General features: G+C 41.6%; 2 protein-coding genes across 3 annotated transcripts; both read right to left on the reverse strand.

Annotated features, from left to right (window-relative positions):
• Positions 1 to 411: 411 nt before the first annotated feature.
• On the reverse strand, positions 412 to 20,763 carry LOC310984225 (enhancer of mRNA-decapping protein 3-like). 2 transcript variants are annotated; one of them, XM_083969384.1, is made up of 7 exons: positions 20,663 to 20,763; positions 17,695 to 17,877; positions 16,211 to 16,404; positions 10,028 to 10,381; positions 4,137 to 4,290; positions 2,530 to 2,747; positions 412 to 2,043 (listed from the first exon to the last, which is right to left on the reverse strand). In XM_083969384.1, the coding sequence occupies exons 2-7, from the start codon at positions 17,856 to 17,858 to the stop codon at positions 1,709 to 1,711; spliced, it is 1,419 nt and encodes a 472-aa protein (XP_083825510.1). In that variant the 5' UTR covers positions 17,859 to 17,877; positions 20,663 to 20,763; the 3' UTR covers positions 412 to 1,708. The 2 variants fall into 2 exon arrangements, with proteins under 2 accessions (XP_083825510.1, XP_083825511.1); XM_083969385.1 differs by having other exon boundaries at positions 17,695 to 17,874; positions 20,663 to 20,747.
• A 314-nt stretch (positions 20,764 to 21,077) lies between these two features.
• On the reverse strand, positions 21,078 to 24,918 carry cyp1a (cytochrome P450, family 1, subfamily A). The gene is made up of 7 exons (XM_083999654.1): positions 24,807 to 24,918; positions 23,459 to 24,329; positions 23,214 to 23,340; positions 23,023 to 23,112; positions 22,661 to 22,784; positions 22,425 to 22,511; positions 21,078 to 22,212 (listed from the first exon to the last, which is right to left on the reverse strand). The coding sequence occupies exons 2-7, from the start codon at positions 24,296 to 24,298 to the stop codon at positions 21,915 to 21,917; spliced, it is 1,566 nt and encodes a 521-aa protein (XP_083855780.1). The 5' UTR covers positions 24,299 to 24,329; positions 24,807 to 24,918; the 3' UTR covers positions 21,078 to 21,914.
• Between the last annotated feature and the right edge of the window lie 672 nt (positions 24,919 to 25,590).

Genomic DNA, 25,590 nt, shown 5'->3' on the forward strand with positions numbered 1-25,590 from the left:
TGTGGGATACAAGTGTTATCCAATGAGGAGAGAGAACGGCATGAAGGGCTGTGTGTGCAGCCAAGGGATGCGCGTGAATGTGGTGACGTAGCACGAGGACCAATTGATGCCTGACAAGGGCGGGGGCTGCTAACTCATGGTGCGTTCAAAGAAACTCGTACTTTGTGTTTTTCCTTCCTGTGAAGTCATACCAGTTCGATCTGGTACGAGTTCACGGGTCGGAAGTTACGAGTGGCCGTTATAGGGAACTTTCACAGACAACAGGATGGTAAAAACACGAGCTACGGGTTACCTGGAACGCTACCAAGTCGTAGTTGTGACTTGAAGCTGTAACTTACGGTTTCAAAAGCCTGCCTTGAACGCAGCATTAGCCGAAACGGCCGTGAAGCTGATATCTGCTTTAAGCTATTCTGCTTCCCATCACCAGATTTACACATCTGGGTTTGGGCAGTTTCTGGTTTTGAGCAGACTCTCAAGAGATAAACGGGAACAATGCCCACAGCTGTCCTGGTCATACTTAACTAATATCCACATCAAATGTAGACATTAGTTGAGTGTAAACCTCACAAACCCTATTAAAGCCACCATTTTCAATTTGTGGCCAGAGGGTTTTTTATTTTCAGGTTTTAGAAAATAACTTCTGACACACAGACATAAGAGCATTTGAAAACCTCTACCTGCAAAATTTCACAAGTGCATAGCTGCCAGTCTAAAATAAGGCTGTTTAACTTGTTCATATAAACTTGATCTAAAGTTTTAACACAAGATCACAACGCTGACTCAAGGAGAGGAGGGTCGGAGTGGTGATTCCACCGAACATGGCTGAATCTGATGTGTCAAATATGTTTCACTACACCTGCATCGCTATAATCCCTGGAGATGAAGATGTTTTTTCCCCCCAGTCCTTGGAATGTGTGCTTCAAATTCCTGTCTAATCTGCTAGACTTCAAAAATACAGAAAAATTAATCCTCTGGGGGCGTTTGCTCCCACTTCTGATTTTTAGTGTCAGTAGTTATAAAATCTGAACAACCAACAGTGCAGAAAGAATGTCATGAAATGCAGTATATACAGTATGTAAATATAAAGTATTCCAAATTTACATTTATTCCTGAGGTGTACTTAAAAATAAATACAAATATAAATTCTGTATAATACCACTGGTTCAATGTAACATGCTACGGCCACTACTGGAAAAAATACACCCATTTGTAATTGTGAAAAAAAAAAGAAAAAAAAACTCCATCAAATTAAAAGACAATGGAGATCAACCGGGGAGGAGATAAATGTCAGATTTAGGTTGAGCTGTGCCCCAGTTCACAGGGTCAACACCAGAATCCACATGTAATCTAAAGAAGGAAACAGGAACTGAGCTGCTGCTGCTCTGACTGGTCACAGGGTCAGAGGTTACATAGACTCAGAGTGGTCAGCATTTTGTAAACATATTCACATAGTCACAGAGCCCTTATCAAAACACACCAAAGAACAGGAAACCTTTCCCTCTCAAAAACAAGAGGTGTTGCACGCAACATGCAGCAACCCCTGAGAGTTTCCACTGAGTAAAAGGACAAACCTACACTCTGATTTTTTAGATGGTGCCCTCAAACATGTCATTAAGTTCTATAAACTTTGTGACTGAATATTGTTTTGGTCGCGGCTGCCACATACATGCTGATACCAAAGTGTAAAGAGACATTAATGGCTGTTCTGCTATGATCTGTGCAGAGGAATGACAAATTTACATCCAAAGGGGGAGAGGTATCTGATTCCAACATCCTGGAACACCAACTTAGGGATGCCAATGTCACAGAGGTAGACCCTGCTCTCTGTCTCAGCCAAAGGGAGTGGGAGTCCTAAAGAGAGAGTCCACTTTGCCTCGACAGTCTGCTGCTGCTCACTGACGGGAGGATCGATGCTGAGAACCGGAGCCCGGTTCTGGTTGGCCCAGGCGGCAGCTGTTTGGTACCAGGACTGTTCTCTGAGCAGCGGGTTCTCGTGACAGTCCAGGCAGTTGATAAGCAGATCGACTGGGCTTGCAGGAAGGTCTGACATGAGGAGAAGAAAAAAAACATGGAGTTGATGGATGCAGTGTCTCAAAGTTGCATCACATCTTGGATCCATTCTTAAAACAATCTTAACAATACATCCACAAGAATCATTAGTTTATAGCATGTCAGGCTGAAACCTGCACCTCCACTTGGCTGTCAGACTACAATCCTGATGTCTACCAAATCAATAAAACAGAAATATAAGTCACCAACAGTTTTTCTCACTTCTCAGTTATCTAACTGCACATTACACAAAGTTGTCTGAGTTACAACCAGGTGTCCAAGATGCAACTTTCAGTCACTTTGAGCCCAGCATTATATGAGATTACTCCACTAGAGGGCAGCGTTTGTCTGTGCTAGCCTGTTCTAACATAACTAGATAAACTAATGCTTTGCTCTGGTACTCCCAGTGACACTTTTCCATTTGTGTCACTGAATCATGAACAGACAGGGATTAAACCATCTAAAAAGTTGTGTTTTTACCTTTGACACTGGACACTTGCTTGCCACTGGTCCTGCTGTAGAGGCTGACCTCACTGGTGACAGATTCGTGCATCTTGACAAAATTGGGCAAGAACAGAATGACTTCCACTTCGTGGTTAGCCAAGTGTCGACCACAGCTGATGCCCTGGGCTCCCTGGAGATGGGGCCCACAAAGCAGGACCACGGTGGGCCTCTGGTGGACATTTTTTGGGGTGAGTCTGGGGACATTTGAGGGACAAAGAGACGAGTCAAAAAAAGTTAACTAAATCCACGATGTCCAGAGAAGATGATGCTCACAGGTTGACAATACCCCACTCTAACCCTGGATGAAGAACAATGCCTGTTAATGGAAGTCTTGTGAGAGGGGCCCATTCTAAGGTAAAGGCATGTGCTATTCAGAACCGACATACAGTGCCACCTCAATGTAAATCTGTACACAGAACAGAGACAAGACTGGCCAACAACTATTATAAACATTAACAGAAATAATAATACTAGTGATAAGTAAAGAATGTTAAATATTTTATCACAGGATTGAAAGTAGGACTGTTTTGAAATTATACTGTGTAACATATTTTATATTGAATGATATATTATTTCTATTACTGTATATATTTTTTTGTTTGATGGACCATTAAATCTTTGTTGCATCCGTTAATCTCTGGTGGACATTGCCATTTTTGATCAGTGTGCGAGCCTTTTCCTCCTGTTGCTCTCAAATGTTTGTTGGCCTACGCACCTGAAAAGAGGGAATTTTTTTTTGGACAGTGAGCAAAAGCGCAAACACCTTTTCTCCTTTTTATTACTGTATATATTCATATTTTACCATTTGTTGAAACAATTTTAACATTGTTTTAATATTGTTTCAACAAACAATAATATAATTATCATAATTATGAAATTATAATAATGATGGGTACCAAAGCTCACATGTGGAGGCTTGATGTTGCACGACACGAATTGAGTGATATAATATCTGCTGTCTGTTGCTGTTAATAGTGCAACACCATTGTGGTACAATTTTATCTGAACTCATGAAATTTCAATTGTAAACTTGAGACACTGAAGTATTACAGTGCTGCTGGACTTATAAAAGGACCTGAAGCAACAAACCTGGACCTGTTTGTTGTACGTATGAGCCACTGTGCTGCGATTCTTTGATATCAAAATAAGACTTGACTGCTCATAAAAGGTGCAGCTCAGCGATACCAAACAGGGGTGTCTTCAGTCTATTAGGATGTTCACGGCCTGCAGTGTGACCGCTTACAGCAATTCTTTCCTGACAAAATAAACCCTGAGGGGAGTCAAGGTCAGCACCCCCTAACTTGTGCAGAAGCATGGTAGTAAAGATGATTGCCATGGAAACAGGAAAACATAACATGAAAACAAAAAGAAAGACACAGCAGCTCTTATGGTTGGGTTAGGGGTTAATTACTCAGATAGTGATGTTTGGCTCACTGCTGTGCATTCTTATTATTATTGCACAAACCATGCTGCAGTGTGCTGCACATCACATGAGTCAAGAGCTGATTATCTTTGCTCCTTTAGACAATTACCAACCACGAGGAGCTACCCACCACACCGTCACCCAGACTGGTAGTTCGTACCTGTTTGGTCCACCCAGCAGTGTGAGAGCCATCTGACTGGAACAAACGCCTATCGCCTCCAGCCTGCGCTCAAGAGACAGACCCCACTGCTCTGCAGTCATTAGGAGACGCTTATGAAGCTCATAGGGCACACTGGGCACCACCAGACCCGAGTCTGCAAAGGAAAAACACAAGGTACATAGCATGTTAATATTTGTAATACTATTATTAATTGAGGAAGACATAAAGCAGAAAGAGGGAATTATTTCTCCACTATCAACAAGTCATTAACATTCCTCTATAGCTGTTTAGTCATGTCACGTTCAGTGGTAGAAACAGGCAATTTAACCATGCTTACTGGTTCACCTCGATCTTCCCCATAGAAATGGACAAACATAACTTCACTACTTTTGTGCCACAGTGGTTAAATAAATGCCACCAGGGACATTTCACATAACACAACAACTGAACCAGAAAGACTAAGCAGTGTGAATTAAATTTAGATAAAAAGGTTGAACTAACTCCTGTTAGAAAAGACATTCATACACATATTTTTGCACTGTAATGTTCTTGGCTCCATTCTAACAGTCTGACAAGCTCCAGAAACAAACTCACACGCAGTTTTGCGTTTCTAAATTGGACCTGAATTGAGATATATTGTCATCAGCAATTTGTTTTCATCAGTGCACCTTGAAAAACAACATCTGGAGTATAAGTGAAGCCCAGAAACTGACCTCTGAGATAAAGACAAATATTGCACTACAGATAAACACGCTCCCAGGTTCTCAGGGGGTGGCAGCTATGCTTAAGCAACAGAGATCCTCATGCAAGGAACCCATTCCCCAGGGAAAAGGCCCTTCCTCCTCCTCATGACCTGATCTTGTTCCCATCACGGAAGATTCTCCATTTCCTCTCCTGTTTGTCACTGCTGTCTGCGGCAACAAAGGGAAGATTGGCAGCCTTTACAAAACATGACAAACATGAGGCAACTAGAGTGAGACGCCTATTCCCTGCAGGGCCCGAGTTCACACGCACCGTCACATGGTTTTTGACCAATCTCCCACCCCTAACTGTAGGACAGGGGCTGCACTGGGCTGGACCCCCCACATTGGCTGGCGTCTCAGTCAAAACATAGCACAGGTTAGCGTGACAGAAAAGGGGACAAACATCATATACTTACTGTATGAACACCTGCACCTGTATCTCAGTGGTTTGTGGTGAGAGATTGGGGAGGTCTAAACATGGGGGAGGCATGGTGGTGAACTATGGTTTCAGTTTATGAAATTAAACTATTTACTCATCCACCAACAGCTACTAAATAAAGAAAACCTTCTTCACAAAATTCATGAACTATACATTAAACATTTTTAGTTGGGATGTGTCACCCAACATATTTTAATTTGAGTTTCATGCACAGAACTTTGTTTATATGCATTTATAGGAGAGCTGAATTTCTTTCAAACCCTTGCGTCTTTGTTGGAGCACTTTTCACTATTTAATGAAAATATAACTAACTATATTGTATTGTTCCCCTATTTCAATTGCCAATGATGGAAGACTGGTTATCATATGTAAAACTGTAACAGTATCAATAAAAAATGTTTTATTAGTCTCTGGAAGAGAGCCCATGTTTGACATTTTGCTATAATTTGTTTTATTTATCAGTAAATATTGTGTATCCTGATACAGATATATAAATGTAGTCATGTGATTGTCTAATATTTCATGTACCGGTACCCACAGTTAATTTTCAGTTCAGATAATAATAATAATGATGATAATAATGAAAGACTGGATTTGAATGTGGATTTGGAATGAGCTATATTCAATCTATTTTACTTTTCTGCTCAATAACACTATCACACTGCTCTCATTCTCCAAAAGTAGATTCTGCTTTGAAATTCACTGTATCTTTTGTAGTTCTCTTTCTTTGGAGGAAAATGCTAATGTTCCTTTGTATCTGTGAGTCCTGTCATGTTACAGTAAGACACCTAACCTTGTCCGAATTGTTCTCTTTTGTGTATTTTTTGAATTACTGTACCACACAAATTCAATTCAGCCTTTCATCACTGTACAAACAGAAGTGTGTAGAAATATTTAAAGAGTCTGTGCTAATCTCTGGCTGTCTGTTGCCTGTGGCACATTAGAAGGGTAATGAAAGTCAAGCTGGGGGAACTGCATGGCTCAGGATCCCTTTGATAAATAAAGCTGCTGGGAGGCAGTTAAGTCCTTAATGGCCTCCTACAGATCTCTGACCTGGTAGCTGAGAACTTGGTGGCCTCATTGGCGTGCACAAATTCACACTGACACACACACACGAATGCACACATGCTAACACACACCTCATCCTACATGACACTCGCAGCAAGCGCATGTGTTCCCACAACTTTTTCACCCTGGCATGCAGCACAGGCAGAGTGACAAACACACAATCAGCCATGCCACGTACACACGCACACCCTCATACACGAGATAACTACATATAAACACAGGGACTGATGCCGTGCCTGACTGAAATTCGGGCTTATCTTTAGGGTGGCCCTGCTCCCCGCCCACTATTCTTTTATTGATACCGCACAAAGACGAGTAGTATGTTCCAGTGGGCAACAGAAGTCTGGAACATGCCAATCCTCACGTGAGTGATAAGCACAAGAAAGTCTACTGCCTCTTGTCATGCAAACTGCTGTTTGAAGTGCCAAGCTCAGAGGAAGTGGGAGTTGCACTAGTAGTATGCACTAATTGCTTTGCAAGCATCGCACCAGGTGCACTTCTTAATAACTCCCTTGCTAAAAGCTCTGGAGTTGCCACTACCATTATTTAAACACACACATGTACGTATGCACACGCAGACGCATGCACACACCATGTTCCCCTCCCCGACACTCTTGACATACATGCAATTATTTATGCGCATGTATGCACACACCCACTGTCGGTGTGGTGTGAAAACAAACTCGAGAATCAACTAGACAGACCAGGTAGCCATGAATATGCAGTGACACTAAAATAAACTGAGCTGGAAGCAATCCTTCAAGCATGTCAAGGAAACCGAAGGAACTGAAAGTAATACACGCTTGCTGGATGCAGGCCATGTGTGACTTAAGGTTCGCGCTTGGATAGGGAGAGTGAGACGATGCTCTTCCATTCTTCTCTTCTGCACTGCTGCAGAAGTAGCAAGATTGGGCACAAGTTCAGAAAAGGAGCTTAATGTGATAACCCATTCAATTCCGTTGAAGCAAGTTGGTAGTATCTTTGGTGCCAGTAGCTCATTGTCATGGCTTTCTGTACTTACAACAACATAAAACTGTTTTATCAAAATGGATTTTCTGCTAGTAAAGTTCACCTCTGTAGGTGGCACCACTTGATTTGTCCACTCAGCCATAGTGAGCTCCACTGCTCTTTTTCCAAACGACCTGTGACTGTTGTTGTTGTTGCTGCTGGAAACCTCCTACGAAGTTCTTGCAAACCATTAATTTTAATCGACAGGTGCACAGTCAGGAAAAGCCCTGGACTGTGAAGGAACAATCTGGCCCACAGCTGAAAACTTGAAACTTGAAGATACATGACTTTACTATCCATACTGTGGTATTGTCCCCTTCGTAACACACACGGAGGTTCCCATCTGTCCCATTGACAAGGTAGACTGGTTCAAATATTTCAAAATGATACAAATGTTCAAATTTGCGCCCTAGAAAGTCACATGGCATTGGAAATATATAAACAAACAAACAAAAAAACTTGGAAAACAAGCTGGCATTTGGCTTGGTTGCAATTTGTGTTGTGGCCTGGCTTGTTTGCACAGGAGAGGTTTCACTGCACAGCTGGAATCAATCACCACACAGGAAAGAAAGACAATAGCAGAACTAAACCAACACAGACTGCAAGCTTTACAATAAACAATGCTCTATAGAAACAGGTCTGTCAAAGCCCCATGCCAATGCGTTATGGCAACCTGAACATTACAGATGGGCACTTTGCTTTTCTTTTCTCTCTTCTCATAGTGTTGATCTTTCTGTTTACTGGCAAAGATTCCAGGTCAAGAGTACTGCAGTTTGTTCCTGCTTTCAGAGGTGCTGTTTATGTAAGGCTGTACGGCGGCATGCTAATTACAGAGTGCAGTGGATGGGGATTATGATGACAGCCCTGGGAAGCAGATCTGCCTGCACGGTAAGAAAAGGAGGCTCTGCTTGGCAGCTGTCTGCTGATTGGTAGACAAGTGCCCCTGCTGAGCTGTACTGTGTCACCATCAGATAGACAGTCTGGGATGTAAATCCTAGAAACACTATTAGTATTACAACCTGCTAATGCCATCTAGTGTACACAGCCATGGAATAAAAAATCTCAGATTGTCATCTTCCTTAGTCATCCTAGTCCTGCTATTCTTCAGCATAGGAGAGACAGAACAGACGCAACATGAGATATATGATGCCCTGTGTTTTAAATATTCACTTACTCATCATTCCACCTATTCTTCCTGTCAATATAAACTAAAGTCTTTTTCCAAAGAGAGACAGCCAAGAGAGGGACTCTTATTGAGATTCACAATGGGAGTAATTATTCCACATCTGCCCTGTAAACTACTCTCCTCTATCTGAACAGAAAAAGGTGGAATTTGATCACTGTAGTTTCTAGTATACACACCTACACATACTGACACATCACACCACTCAGCCCTTTCCTCACTTCCACCCCACTCTCCACCTTCTCACCGCTGCAATTCGTCCGCTAACGTGCCATTTACTTATCTAGTGTTTCTGTTAACTCGTTATGTAACATTTCTAGAGTGAACTGAACAGTGAGAAATTATGGGTTCATCATCTCTGTGGGCTTAAGGGTGGAGGGTCAAAAGTCACCTTCATACACACCTTATGCAACCATGGGTGTAGGCTGCCAGGCAGTCTGCCCCATGGTGACCTCTCACTGGCCAATGGTGGAAAAAGGCTCTGAGCCCACTCTTTATACTGCGTGTTGTTTTTCTCATTGTGTTCAATGGCAACAGACACTGCAGCACATTCCCCACAGTGCCGAGAGCCTCTTAGTCTCAGAGTCAAGTGTAAAAAAAAAAAAAAAAAAAAGTTTAAATTTTTACAGCTCTTGGCAACGGCTGGAAACGTGTTATTAGATAAACAGATGGTCCTTCTGGTTAAAGTTGAAACACAGTGGAAAAAAATGGCTCCGTCCAAAACAAACACTGTGCTCACAACACAAACATTCTCACTGATAAAATGCCCCTTCACATTATTTCATGTTTTTTTTCCCCCAGTAACAGAGACACATTAGTTACCATCTCATACAAAGGTAAATTCTGGTGAGCACATTAAATGATCCTGGAAACCCTGGCAGACGCCAACAGGCGAGGAACAATAGGTAAGTCATTAGGATTGTCATTACAAAGTACATTTGCTCGAAAATATTCTTTCCCTTTCTTTGTATAATGAATACAAAACAAGGTATTGTTGAGAGACACCTTGCTATTGTGCCCTCGGTGTTGTGGCTTGTGGTGCATTGCATTATGTAAAAATAGTAACAAGTTGTTTATTTCACACAGGAAGGAACTTTATATCATCTCACAGATCAGATAAGCTATTTTTTTCTGTGGTTTATGTAATTAAATACATTTAGGTTTTAAAATGTTCTATATTTAGAGCAACGGACAGAATGCGCCTGTATCTGGCACTCAACCATAAAACCATTGGTTCCTAACAAAAATGTAAATCTGTAAGTAAATATATGGGTCTAGCATATATAGCATTTTTTTTAAAAGCCAATATGATTACCCACTGTTGTTGGTTTTCTGCCATTCTGACTGACAACACTGTATGAAAGAACATAGGGTAATACAGTAAAGTAAGTCACATGTAGGTGTATGTGCTTTTGTGTGTATTACTATTCAAATGCATATTTGTTCTCACCAGTACAATACTCTTTGCCTCCATGTTGCGGCACCGTTATCTGTCGGTATATGACAGGCTTCCCCTCCAGAATGTTCTCATCATGGCGATAGGACAGCGGCTTCTGTTCGGCCTGCGTGCTGTGATGCTGTGCTCTGCTACTGTGGCTACTGGTGCCATCAATCTGGGAGAAGACGGCGGCTTTGTCAAACAGAGCCAAATTCCCCTCAAAGTCAAAGTCAGTATCCAGGTCCTCTTCAGGCCCGTCTCCGAAGCACTCATCATCCTTTGACCTCATGGGCCCACTGGTGCCTCCGTTCCTCACACTGTTCTTCTTTGCTGTGGCCGGTATCAACCCTTTACTGTTAGACTGACCTGTTGAGGTTGGAGAAAACAAAGACGTTATGATGTAAGCAAACTGTCAGGAGAGCGTGTGATTTATATGAAGCTTCTCACACTGTGTGCACATAAGGCATACGCATTCCTGAATTTCTTTTTTAAACTTTGGAAATTGTTCACATAAAACAATGCTGTGCAGGACAATGGTGGCAGAGATTCAATCTGAACATTAAAGGGAGTCCACCGATGGAGCGTTGCCCTCCCAATCTAAAGTGGTGCTGAAGGCAGGAAGGCAGGTAGTTTCACAATAAACCCATAAGGAACACTGCCAAAGACATTTGTTCTTTTATCAATTCAAAGAGTCGTTCTTGTTTTTTCAATCAGACTTTTAACTTCTAACCTTTCGTCATATTTTCACTTAAAATATGTAAATATAATGTAACAACTTTCCCTGTGGTTTGGCATCCAAGAAAAAGAAAAGACTAAAGGATAATGAAGGATACTATGGAAATACCTTTGTCTTCAAAGGAGATGTTATACATATACACTGAACAAGGGCAGACACCACAGATACAATAATAATTATCATATGAGGCTAGGTAATGTAAACAATAAATCAATAACACACAACGTCTGTGTGGTTCTTTTTTTTTTAGTATATTTTTTGGCTTTTCTCGTCTTTATTAGATAGTACAGTTGAGAGAGACAGGAAATGGGGAGGCAGAGAGAGGGGGAATGACATGCAGGAAAGGGCTGCCCGATGCAGGATTCGAACCGGGGTCACCTGCAGTGAGGACTGTAGCCTCTATACATGGGGCGCCTGCTTAACCTCCTACGCCACTCGACGTCCCATCTGTATGGTTATTTAGACTTTTCACGACAGAGGGTGGGAAGCTCTGCTCTGGGTGACAACAGGTCTGTTTTGGCTGTAATATCAAGCACTCAAACCCCAAATGTGTAGATTACCCAGAAATCCCCCCCAACATCCTAATCACCTCTGAAAAGGAGCTACGAGCTGTCATACTATACATCATCTCGTTGTAAATGCTGTAATCCATACACAATAAGCTCCTGCACTCAGCAGTTTCAAATTCTGACTCGATGCTTGTAACGCCTTTTATCTTGTGTAACTCTGACGGGCAACTCCTCTCACGGTTAGTTACTATTACCTGCCGAGAACAAAACACGGCTGACACACCAAACATACAATGGCGCCGTTCAATAAAGTTTACATACATGTTTGCACAAACAAAAAATAAAATGAACGGAGACCAAAAAAAAGAGAAAGAAAAACCGGAAAAACCTGGCCTTCAACCCCAATCATCTTGAGCTCTCACGCTAACCAGGAGACAGAGAGGCACAGTCGCACGCTACTGTCACTGTGACAGCTAAGGTGCTTTGGACTCTCACGCAAGACACTGGGAGGCTCAGTCATAGTACACTGGCACTCACACAAAACCACTAGCCAGCTGTGAGCTAATCTGAAACCTGCCTCAATATCACAATCCAGCCTTCCAACCACCGCTCAGGGACAGACAGGAGTGACTTTTTTTGCTGCTTCTTTCGGCCGTGAGTTGTTGTATCGACATGCGATCAGTATTTCTATCACCTTATTAAGGTGATTAGTTTCCCTCCGATGTGGAGTTGTACTTACTGCTAAATATTTTGCATTTGTTCACCAATTATAACTAATCCGGAAAAAAATATTGTAGTATCATGTTCGACATTTAAGTGTAAAAGATGGTGAGTTAGAGTGTTGAACTGTGTGAACAGGGATAAAAGACAGCATGCTTATTATCACAAGCCAACAATGACTTTATTTACAAGGAAGTGTTTTGTCATGCTATGAATCAATCATCTGAACAAACTGGGCAGAGCTCCAAGTCAAACAGACTAATGAATACCAAGTAGCGAGACAGAAGTGAACTACACTGATTTCAGTTTGTGCAAAGCTACCTCTGCAAATTAGTCCAACTGCACAGGCCAGGGGGATTTCAAAGTAATATGTGGCTTTTGGTTAAAAGTGCATCATGATCACACAAGCTCTCAATGTGAGAGTGGTGTGATTATGAAGTTAAACATTGCACATTCAGCAAAAACACTCAAAGATATACAATCATTATACCAACTTGAAAACAGTTAAGTGCACTTATTGTCGTGGCTGATCAGTGTGTATCTGTGGCCTGTTTTAAGAGCTCATTCTGATTTGAAACTTAATTTGTAGTTTTAATAATTTCCCAGAGCTTCATGACTTGACAAAAAAACACACACATACTGTAGCCATATAATATTCAAAACCAATGGCTGACTGGCGCATGTAGCCTCCCTTTGCTGTGCTGTGTTGGATTCAGATCTGAGGACTGAGAAGGTCACTGAAGTTCACTGAATTCATTGTCGTTATTGTGTGCATGAAAATAGCCTGAGATGACGTTTGCTTCTTGACATGGTGCATTATCCTGCTGGAAGCAGCCAGTAGAAGATAGTAAAATTTGGCCATAAAGTGATGCACGCAGCCAGTAACAATTCTCAAACTAGAGTGTGGAATTAAAACCATGGCTGATTGATATAAGGGGCCCAGAGTGTGCCAAGAAGAAGAAGACATTCCCCACAGATTCATGGAAATAGTGACTCTTTTTCCAGTCTTCATCTGTCCAGTTTTCGTGAACCAGTTTTCGTGCAGCCTCTGAGTATTTCTGTCTCAATAAACCAGACCATTTTCCTCTCACCTTTCTAGTCACTAAACAATTTCTGTGCACACAACTGCTGCTCACTGGATGTTTTTGATGTCTATGAAACTTTCCAGAGATCAGCAGATCAGACATTTTCAGATCAGCCCTTCTGACACCACAGTCAAAGTCACTGAGATCTGATATTTGATGTGAACATTAACTGAAGCTCCTGACCTGTAGCAGTGTGGTTTTAAGCACCACACTGCTGCGACATGATTGGCTGACTGGATAATTGCATAAACAAGCAGGTGTACAGGTGTTCTCAATAAAGCGCTCTGAGCCTGGTATAAACATTTCTGAGGCCGGGGGTTTATGGAGAAAAACACTGGGTTGCACACAGTGTAACTCCATATACTGAGGCATCATGCTGGTTATAGGAACAGTTCAGAGTAGAGCTTGGAGCGCCTCTTTCAAACTGCTTTTTTAATGAGATCTATTTGGGTCTGATGGAATTTGACTCTGCTTCTGGACGTGTCTGTATCACAGAGAGCAGCCCTTTTCTTAATTCCCATCCTACTCTCCCAGAAAGATCAGTGGTAGATATTCAGAAACCATTTCTGGAATTTGTGATCTTGTATAAGCAACAGGCCACCCTGCTTTCCCCTCTTTGTGGCCGGGGGCTTCTTGGGAGCATGGCATTGCGTGTGAAAGGACCAGCCCTGCCCAAGCCACTCAGCACTTTGGCCCAGTGCAATTTGGGCATTGGCTCCCTGGCCACCAGCCTGGGAGCTGGAGATTAAAATAAAAACTCAAAAGGTAAACATTACTTCCACAATTGATATCGCTTTGGCCTTCCGAGCACACTGGGACAACATGGCTTCCTGTCGGGGGCTGGGTGGGGGTGGTGGTTTCCTGTGCAAAGCAGGAGCAAGGGAGGTAGAGGAGATGGGGAGAGAGAGAGGACAGGAGGGCACAGAGGCACGAAAGCCAGGCTTTGCATAACCTTCTCTTTAGGAGCAGACACGTCCAGGGAGGGGGAATGTTTATTGATCTTAGTCACACACATATTGTAAAGAGGAACTTTGCTACAAGCCCTTAGCACGCTATGGGAAGACTTTGTGTGTTTGGTTCCATGCTCAAGCCTCTTAGCAGGAGCTGGTGGTGACACACAGGAGGAGGGACCAGAGACTGGCGACAACTTACAAGTCCTACTGAAAATAAAATAAAATAAAATAAATAATAATCAATTAATTAATTAATCAATGCAGAAATAAAAATGCAATTTGAACATATCTCTATCTATTTCTATGTATCCTTTTGTGCAAGTTTCGTCTTCCGTGCACAGGAAAAATGCCAAAGCAGAGGTCAGTTTTACAACCAGGCTGAAGAATATTGCACAGTGTCCATTAGCCAATTCTATTGACCTCTGACCTCTCCATTGTTTGGTGATCCTGAGTGTGAAAGTGAACTGACTTTAACTGATTCCGGCCGAGGCCACAGAGCTGTCCAAGCAGACTTCCTGCTGACTGGATGTTGACTAGAGGAAATGCTGTTTTTAACTCTTATCTAATCAGGAAGGTTATGCAATGCACTCACATTTTTACAGCTACACATACAACTTGAGATGGGAGAGGAGAATGTAGATGCGCTGTTCAGTATGAAGATCACAGCTCATCACTGTCTGCACGACAGGAGACCCCTGATGATTATGTTATTTAGTTAATTGTTGTAATACTTGCATTAAACCACATTTTCTACACAAAGAGCCAAATAGCCAATCTGTTCAGGTGCAGGGCTACAAGATACACAAAGTATTAAAACCACTGTAAGACACAAAATGCAACTTTTAAATAAGTTATAGTTACAAAGACAGCGGACTTAAATGACTCTGCTAAATAAAAACATTGGTCACAAGTTAAACCCCAGTACTAATACCGGTAACTATAAAATACCAAACAAGGTCTACGTATCACTTCCAACACTAATCCCTATTATTATTCCTGAGATGAATCAATTCCTCAGCTACAGAGTCTGGGCTCTAACATAAACAATACTATAATTTCAACAGAATGTTGGATTGCATTACACGTTTCATATTCCTGTTTATTCCTCTCTGCTGTGTTTTTAGTGAGCAATTGGTAACATGGCAGTCAACAACAGTAGTCAATAACTAATTTATATAGCATAACCAGGCAAGGCAGAGCAGTGCTCAATGCACATGGCCCTTAAAGCTATACACATACCAACTCATTCAGTAATTACAGACTGACCGTGTTAGTCTGAAAGAGTCTGATAGCAAGGTTCATCACTAAAGAATTGAGTTAGTTTATATATGTCATACTGAGAATAAATCCCTTGACATGCTCCTTAAATACCATGAATATTGCCTCTATTTTTGGGGGATGACTTGGTATCCTGGAATTGGCACATAAACTGAAAAGACTTCGCTTTTACATAAGGTTGAGAAACATTTTCTAAAACCCACAATCCATCTGTACTTAGCAGTTTTGAATTTAATGTGTATGACTTAAACATGTAACTCTATGAACTGTGAAAATGTGCTTCTTCTTTTAGTGGAGTATTGTGATTTGGCATACTTGAAGTGTGTGAAAACGTATTTGGAATTTGATCCTCATCATCGTGGGTTGGCGAACATCACACATTTCTATTGTATAATCAAAAGAGGTGACGTTTCATGACTTGGCATTTTCAGTCCATCTTCATTGGTAACTCAGAGAATAAAGGTTATTTCCTTAAGTGCAAGAACAATAAGTATAGTCTGTTCTTCAACAGAGAAAGTACTGTAAAATCCAGTCACGTAGTGCATGACTCCCAATGTGAACTATGATACAACAGTCTTGTTTTGTGAAATGACATCTACGAAATGCAACTTCATAATGATTAATCATAAGTCATAAATAAACTGGTCTTGCTTATAAAACCTACGACACATTGGAACATTCACAAATGTCACGTCAGTCTTCTTGTATTTTACTGCGCTGTCATTCTCCTTACCTTGGCACATCACTTGACACATAACCAAACAGTATCAAATTACTGAAAAATACTTACGTGACATTCAACAACATTGTTTCTTATCTCGAATTACGAAACTCTAAACAATGTTAATATCTTTCACTGTGATCTCTACCAAAGAAAATGAACAGTGGATGTATGAGCATAGCCATTTACCCACCTCTGCGTAGTATGGTGATTGGAGCGGCGGCAGAATGAGAACTGCTGCTGGTTACAGGAGGTTGAGTGGTTCTGTTAGTCTGGCCTTGGTGCCCCGCTGATATGATGCTGGGTTGCTTCGCTGCTCCCTGACCAGAACTGGGCTTGACTGTCGGCCGGATATCTAGGAACTTCAAGTCCTTGATGTCCATGGCACTAGAATACAAACAAACCCCTGACCTTAAATGGAGCTCTACTGTTGGACTTGAATAATTATCCATTGACATCTACAGGTTTATTTTTAGTCGGCATGCAAAACTATAAAACAATCAGGTTTGATTTGTGTAGCTCTCTCAGTGCCAAGAGCTTCAGCCATGGTTGTGGAATGAAAAAGAAAAAAATGTGATACTGAGCTTGGTAAGTAAACAGCTGTTTATGCTGCTAGCAAGCTAGCAATACCAAAAGTCCTATAAAACCAGTAAATTATGTATGAACACATTCAGAACTATTATGGAACAGACTTGATCAAAAATGTATAGTAAAAAAGGACATTTCTCCCACCATGCACATTTACAATACCCTGAATGGGAAGCACTTAAAGCAGATATCAGCTTCACGGCCGTTTCGGCTAATGCTGCGTTCAAGGCAGGCTTTTGAAACCGTAAGTTACAGCTTCAAGTCACAACTACGACTTGGTAGCGTTCCAGGTAACCCGTAGCTCGTGTTTTTACCATCCTGTTGTCTGTGAAAGTTCCCTATAACGGCCACTCGTAACTTCCGACCCGTGAACTCGTACCAGATCGAACTGGTATGACTTCACAGGAAGGAAAAACACAAAGTACGAGTTTCTTTGAACGCACCATGAGTTAGCAGCCCCCGCCCTTGTCAGGCATCAATTGGTCCTCGTGCTACGTCACCACATTCACGCGCATCCCTTGGCTGCACACACAGCCCTTCATGCCGTTCTCTCTCCTCATTGGATAACACTTGTATCCCACAAGGAAAATTTTCTCCTCGGGTTACAGCAGAGCAGAGTGACGGAGAGACTCGTGTTTAGGCTGAAATACTTCATGTAAGTGATTGCTGACGGAAAATAGGACTATTTAGGACTTATATTGACAAAAACATTCCACTGATATCTGCTTTAACTGTCTGTGGTAACATTGTTCCCAATTCAGTGAAGTAGATGCTATTTGTGTTGTATAGGATTAAATGGCGACAGCATAACACTAGAGCTTGATCTCAGGGAGAAAAAAAACACAGGCAATGGTAAAGAAGTGTTTCCCATTTTTAGTCTAAAAACAGCAAGAAATATTAATGTTAATTTTTTTTAATGGGCATGGATTCAACTTTCCACCCAATGTCACTGAGACCTACAAATTCTGAGACAGGGGTTAAAAATGTCATATTACTGCATATCCATGTTATTTAATGGAGAATTCTGCATTTTAGTGAATGTGAATGTGATGGAAAAGAAAATCTAGTGGTCTCTTTCCCCATTCTTACCTGAATGTGACCTCAGACACAGGACACTTGACCCCATTGTGATAGGGCTGCCTCAGAGAGATGGTCTGACTGGTGTGATCAACAGATGACACCTCTCCCTGATAAACTCCCAGCGCTGGCCCACAGTTTATGGACACAACACTACCCAGCCAGTCGGCAGCCATTCTGCTCACTGTGATCCTGCTATTTAAAAAAACAGAAACAAAACACAAGTGAAATTATAGCTGCTGTGCAGCAATGGGTCGGGTCCGGGCTATTTTTTTGCAAATTCAGGCAAATTCTGAGCAACAAATAGGAGAACAGGAAGACAAGACAGTTGCCCTTATAATGTTCAATTTGCACCAGTTGAGGCTCGAACCCACAACTTCTGGAACCAAAGACCATCATCTATCACTCTGAGCTAATTGGCAAGTGGCAACTTAAAGCAGAACTATGCAGGATTTCGGCTGTAATTATTGTGGCTCAGAGTCACTGTGATGGTAGAGTGACCTATTATGAGGTGAATGGGGTCTAGGCCAATGCGCTCACCCCCCCCACTGGCTGAAAACCGCACTTGCAAGATCAGTCCTCCGTCTCGGTGTTACAAATCTCATCAATGGATAGAACTATCGTGAGAAACTGCCTTACGGCAGTACGAGATAAGAACGCAGATGACGTCATGCATGTTATGAATCGTGATTGGTTTGAGTTCGGAAAGTCGGAGGAAACCATGGAAACATGTTTGTACTGATGAAGTTCGGCTTGTGGCTAACACGGAGCTAATGCTAACAGACACACACACACCATGGATCTTTTATAAGATAATGTAATACATCATGACACACACACACACGCCTTCGCGTTTTGGAACCTTTATTCATGTGTGTGTGTATGTGTGTGTCTTTGTGTCTTTGTCTGTGTGTGGCCGTATTAGCGTTAGCTCCGTGTTAGCATTAGCTCCCTGTTAGCGTTAGCTCCGTGTTAGCATTAGCTCCCTGTTAGCGTTAGCTCCGTGTTAGCATTAGCTCCGTGCTTAGCAAACACCGCTCTCTACCTTCAGCAGTAAACACAAGCACGTGTAGGGAGGGGGTGGAGGAGGTGGCGGCGGCGAGTTTTTACGACAGTGACATGTGCCTCCCAGAACTGTGGGGGAGCCCCGGAGAGGGAAAAAAAGAGAAACCAACGAAGGAGCGAGCTATTTCCGGCCAAGTTGCATAGTTCTGCTTTAACAGTGGCTTCACAAATTGAGTAAGCCTTTCACTGTCGTGCAGGCAGATTTGAAACCACTGTGGGAAAAAAAATCAGTTTTTGAGGTAAAATTCCGATAAGGACTTTTTTAAACATCATCTACTATGACTCTAAATTTTTGAAGGTTTATTTAACAAAGACCATCTGGTATTTTTTATCTGTTATCATCACCCTTGCTGGGGCTTGAACCCACATCCTCTGACACCAAAAACCAGCTCCTAACTCACTGAGCTAATTGACTGGAAGTGAAATCTGGTGTGTTGCTTCTCAAATAGACTCCCAGGCCGTAGGTGTCAAGGCAGAGTTCAAAAATGGTTAAAATGTCAGAAATTGTGTTATCTAAACTAAAATCGGATAATACTAAATTGCATCATGACAGCATGGAAATGTTGGTGTTTTGTTTTTAATAATAAGTGTTTTGCTTCACAAGAGAAAATGTGATGTTTAAAAATGTCATTCCTACATTGACTGCCGTTGTTCCCATGAGAGCAGAATTCAAAATGTTCTAGAAAATTCAGTTTTTGAGATAAAATTCTGATATTTGTCAAACTTCATCAACCACGACTCCAAAATATTCTCAATTTTTTTCAGGAAGATTGAAAATGTATTTAGCAAGAATTGGATGGTATATGTTTACAGTACTGTTTACAGTCCGTTTTCGTGCACTCTAGGCCCATTTTTTGATAAATCAAAAATCAGAGAAACAAGTTTTGTGTAGGACAGTCTGGAGATGCTCTCCAGCAAGGTTGGTGACAATTGAGCAAAAATTGTGGGAGGAGATAAGTTTTACAGTTATTGAAAAAAACAGAGTGATGGACTTCATAATTTGTAATATAATATGGATAGCAGTATAATGAGTTTAAGTGGACAAAAAATTTAGCAGTAGGCTATTGCTTTTTGGTGAAAGTTCCAAAACTGTAGCATGTACCGTTGGTTTGGTAGGAACTGTTTAAGTTTTTTAATCGCCCTAGGAGGGGGGCACATGTCCTTGGAGTTGAGTAAATCTGGCATGGGGTCGGACATTTCTGTAAAGTTTGGTGAGTTTTAGCCCATGGGAAGTATTTAATGAAGTTCAGCGTTCCTGCTGAGGACCATTACAGACCACTCAAGTGCATGTGCGACTTTACTAAGGCTGTGTACAATCGTCTTACCCCTGTAAATGTAAATGTACTGACATTTTACGAACATAATCTGCTCATTACATTACACAGCACGTCAATTAGCCTTCATAACTTCACGTACGTTCCCCTTAACTTGTAGCCTATGTATGTACGTGGGTTAATGTTACTTCCACGAGCGCAGAGAATACACAGGTAAATTAGTTACAATTGAAATTTGATTCCGATATCGTACTAATCATTGTGATTATTGTTGCTCAATGTATAAGAAGCTGGACCCTTCAACAGAAAGGACTTGATATTTTGAGGTTTGTGAAAAATATTAGCTAAATCTACTACCACAAATGTTGCCTGGACCTGTCTATAAAGAGACTGGTGTTTAAACTCGGGTGCAGAAAACGTTTATAACAACATATATTTGAGGGCACCGCTCTAAAAAAAAAAATAGGCTATGGTAAAACATTAAGCTAAACCAGTGAGCTATCTTGGATAGCTTTAAAGCTAACATTAGCTACGGCTATGTCCGTCCTTATTCGTGTTTAATCTCAGTGAGCTGTTGTTAATTTGAGGAGACCGTGTCCTAATATTGAGTATAAAACTTAATCAATAGTCAATAGATGTACCTTGTCGAGAAATCTGTAGCGGGGGTCCAGAGAAAAGCAAAGCTTCAGCCTCTACTGTCTGATTAGCTCCAGCTGTTGTTGGTGTCATTTTCCGGGTTCACGCTGACGTCACTTCCTTCACCTCCCACGTGGGTTTGTTGTCGTTTGTTGCTCTCTTTCTCTCTCGCGCGCGCGCGCTCTCTCTCTCTCTCTCTCTCTCTCTCTCTCTCTCTCTCTCTCTCTCTCTCTCTCTCTCTCTCTCTCTGACACTTAAAATAACTCAAGTGGAAACTCAGTACCTACTGTACCTACATATTCTGACTTGGGTCCACATCAGTGCCTATATTCACAACTATGTGGTGGTGGTAATTGTTATTAATGAGTGGGTGTAATTGTTTCCTTTCTCATCGAGCCAGAAATTGAAACAAGATGAACATTTAACCATATTTGTTTTCTTTTATTTGCGTGGCTGATTAAAGGATGCTACAGTCACATGCCCTGACATGTTGTACAATCATTGATACATTAGCGATAAAAAAAAAAAAAAAAAATTAAAAAAAAGTATAGCTTACTAATAGGCTATTCCAAAAATCACTGGAACTCTTTTGGTGTCCTGATAAATCATAAAGATGCACAGCAAAACTATTTCACCTCAAATATATACAAATGCTAGGCACATAAAAAAAAACAAGTTTATAAAATAGAAATAACTTGATATACACACAAAATCACATTTTGGGATACAAATATATCTTCAGTGTCTTACATCCACATGAAAATGGAATAAAAGTAGCTTAGTATAAATGATATCATAAGGTAAGATCTGTTCTGTGTCACACAAAAAAGGTTTCAATGGTCTTAGTTATAATGCCTATATCCGGTAAAGCATAGTTGTCCCAAAGTTGAACAAGGCAACTTAGTCTCTGTGTGTCTTACAACCTCTGAATGGGAACAGTTTAGGTTACTGGACAGCACAACAGGAGATACGTATCTCCTCTTTACTTCACTGAGAAGCACCAACATGTGCAGGAATGTCTCTTGGAGAATTGAAAACATGACATACAAACCTAGACATCTTGGACAATCTGCGACAAGCAAATATCACTTATTTGCTTTGATGCCATTAGCTCTGTATATCAAATTCATGCAGTGTCTTACATTCTGAGAAAGATGCTTCCTCCACTGACACCGGCACTTGAATCTGACTGTGACCCAATAGTGCTTAAATCAATTTACACCAACGGCTGAATTATATTGTACACAGTTAATAAGTTCACTGCTCGTTCCTTGCTCGCATTGTGGCTTTCAGGTGGCAGCGTTTGTGCTTCATTGTGAGACCATATTCGGGTGTCATGTCCAGCGGCTCTCCAGGCATCACGTCGAAGTGCAGCCTCTGGATAATGATTGCCAGGAAGAGGTAGACTTCATTTCGTGCAATGACCTCACCGATGCATCGCCGCTTTCCCATGCCAAAGACTGTCACCTTCTCCCCTTCCAGCTTGTTGACTTCAGTGCCATCAGCACTCAGGAAGCGGTCTGGGTTGAAGGTGGATGGATTTTTCCACAGCTCTCTGAAAAGAGGATAAAGAGATAAGACAAGGTGTACAAATACTCCTAGAAACAGAAGAAGTCAGGGTCTGGAAAGACAATAGCGGCTGCTATGCCCCTGAATATGCCATGTAATTGCTCATAAAATAAATTCCTCTGCTCATTGCCTTGTTTATCAAAGCGGTAAGTAAATGTCATGCATTTTGATATAAAATTGTTTTTAAAAAAGACTTACGGATCATGGTTGATCTGCCACTGATTGATGAAAACACACGTGTCTTTAGGAATGAAGTAGCCATTTAGAGATGTGTTTTTAGAGGTGCTGAAAAAGGAGACCAAAGTCAGCGGTGCCTTGACAGGTTTATATTACACAAATTGAATAAAACATGCCTTGATTCTGTAATGCAATATAATATAATCTCGTTCTCAGTTGGACCTGTGGTACTCTCATCAGAAATAAGTGAACCTCACCAGTGTGGGATGGTGAAGGGTAGGAATGAAGAGTGGCGTAAGATCTCCAGGATGAAGGCCTCCAGGTAAGGTAAGTTGGGTTTGTCAGAGAGAAGAGGAGTTCGGTCCAGGCCCACTTTGTCCTCTGAAAAATTAAAAAAGGAGCACTTTAAAAAGTAGTCTAGGGTGAGGACAGAGGCTGCAGAAATCCCTTCCACATTCCACTATTTGACTTTGACAGTGCAAATTCTTTCAGTTTTTACCCTGAATCAATCTAACAATGGAAATAACCCTGTTATATCCAATGGTCATCAAAGTCATGTTTTTATAGAGGATAAATGTAACATTCAAGGAACTATCTTGTGTGAAACAGCTGTACTTACTCAGTTCTTGGTAAAGCCTCTCCTGGATCTCTGGGTAAGCCACCAAGTACATCACTGACCATGACAGAGCAGTGGAGATGGTGTCAAAACCTAGACAGACAAACAACCTCAGTTAGGACTTTTTTTTTTTTTAAATGCATCGCAAGTAAAATGTGTTACTTGTGATCAGATCAGTCGACATATAGACCTACCAGCTCCAAACAGGTCGTTGACGATTCCTACAATCTTCTCATCTGACATCTGGATGTTAGAGTTCTCATCCAGCTTCCTGTCCTCACAGTGATCAATAAGGGAGTCGGTGATGTCACGGATGTTGTCCTGAAAGAAGATGATTGGACATCAAAGCTTAGATAGACAGTAACTGATAGGAGACACAATGTCTTTCAACAAGAATGGAAGAATAGAGATTCCATGAATGATGAAGTGTGTGGTGTACCTTGTCATAGGTGGCATAGTGCTCGCCGACGATCTTTTTGACGAAGCTGTTGAAGCGGTGATTAATGCTCACAAACTTTTTCATTGTTGTGCTGGGCAGGAACTGTAGAGCAGGGATGAAATCTGCAGGATTGCCACTGCCCACCACCTGGCCAAACTCATCACTGAGGTTGACTAAGCTGAGCAGCTCCTGGTCATTGTGGTCATAACGGCGTCCAAAGCACATCCCACAGATGACATTAGCCACAGAGACCACAATGTAGCGGAACGGGTCGAAGCTGCCGTCTGCCTTCATGACATGGTTGAGCTCATTGATCAGGTACTCTCCCTCTTTGCAGATGTGCTCCTCGAGCATGCACGAGTACTCTGGGGTCGTTCCCTCCAGGGTGGAGAAAGAGCGCAGGGCACTGTAGGCCAGCTTTCTGCGAGCACGCCAGACGCCTGCCTGGTCTGTACTGAAGGCCAGACTCTTGCCATCATTGATGAAGCGGAAGCTGTACAGGTCAGGTCTGCCCGCAAACTCGTCCCCTTGCTTGATGAGAGCCTGTCGAACTGTTTCACTGCCGCTCAGCACAACCACAGGACGCATGCCGATCTGGATCTGGAAGACGTGGCCGTATCTTTTGCTCATTGCACTGAGACTCAAGTAGGGTTTGCTGCCCAACTCCAGCACATTCCCAATAATAGGCAGCGGCTTTGGCCCCGGGAGCCGACGAAGCCCTTCAGGAATCTCAGTGCGGAAAAACTTGAGAATCAGATAGACCAGACACACCGTTGTCAAGGCCACCAAACTCTCTGATACCGACACTGATCCAATGAATGGGAGTATCATTAACGCCATGATGCCAACTCTTTTCTGGCCTCAACACAACCTGGAAATTAAATAGGAGGGGCATTAGAGTAGTGAAGGCGGGGAGGAGAAGAAGTGTTGTGCAACATGTAAACTGCATGAACAATAAAGTTTAAAGTAACTAAGAACTGTCAATGACATGTGTTTGTTATTAACATGACTCTACATGCATTGATCCTATCTTGACTATATGCACATTAGTCTGTTTCTTACTTTGCAACATTCAGGATCGTGCTAGGCAATTATGAACAAAAGCACATCATTATTATTACATGCTGCAAAACAGCACTTGGTCTTTGCACAGTGTTGGGTTACATTACTCTAAGTTTCTTGTCCTCTTACCATGGCTGAAAATATTTACATAAAACAAAATCCTAGTTTAAAAGAATAAGCATATTTGAAGTTGCATCTGCAAAGATCAACCTCACAGTGATACAAGTTATTATAAGCCCATAAACTGCACTCAGCAGGCTGTTCTTATCTGTAATATTAAGCTTACCTTAGTTGAACCGTCAAAGAGAAACAATGCTGTGACTTCTGGGGTGCTTTTCAAAATAATATAGTTCAGATGACTGGTACTCCGAGATTACTCTCTTTATGTCCCCAAAACAGAGAATGGGCTCTGGCTTTATAGTGCGCTCCACAGATTCATTGGCTGCTGTGCATGACGTAATGCCCCTCTCCCTCTCCCTCCCCCGTCCTCTCACCCAGTCTGTCATGAATGAAGTTTAGTACTGAGAAAAGGTGTGGGTGTCGGTGGATGTCTGGGGTGTGTGCGTGCGTGCATATGTGAGATTCGACACTGTTTTGAAACTACACCTCTACACACGCTATAATTTAGTTTATTCTACAATAAGTTGGAAGTTTTAAAGCTACAAGATTTTATAGCCATGCGGTTTATGTTGTAATATTTTATGGACAGATAAGACATAATAACAGTCATAGACGAGTATGTCTTGCCCCACTATAAAACAGTTCTTAGTCTGTGATAACAGTATTCGGTTTGATACATCTACTGTTCTATGGTTGTCTAATAGGGATTTGCAGACAGTCTTGTGTTTGGCTTCTGTGGCTATATCATATTTGGGCTATAAAAAAAAAAAGAAAAAAATTATAATCAATATCATAAATGCGATGCCATAAAAACTTGCAGTGAAAGTGTTGATGCAGGAACTTAGTACAAATTTCTTCTCACCTGCAAATTATAATTCAGTTGTTTGTTTGTTTGTTTAGTTTGTTTTTTATACAGTTAATTCGACGTGTTCCTGTTCACCGTGCAACTC

Source organism: Trachurus trachurus, assembly GCF_905171665.1.
Source record: "Trachurus trachurus genome assembly, chromosome: 3".
Lineage (NCBI taxonomy): Eukaryota > Metazoa > Chordata > Actinopteri > Carangiformes > Carangidae > Trachurus > Trachurus trachurus.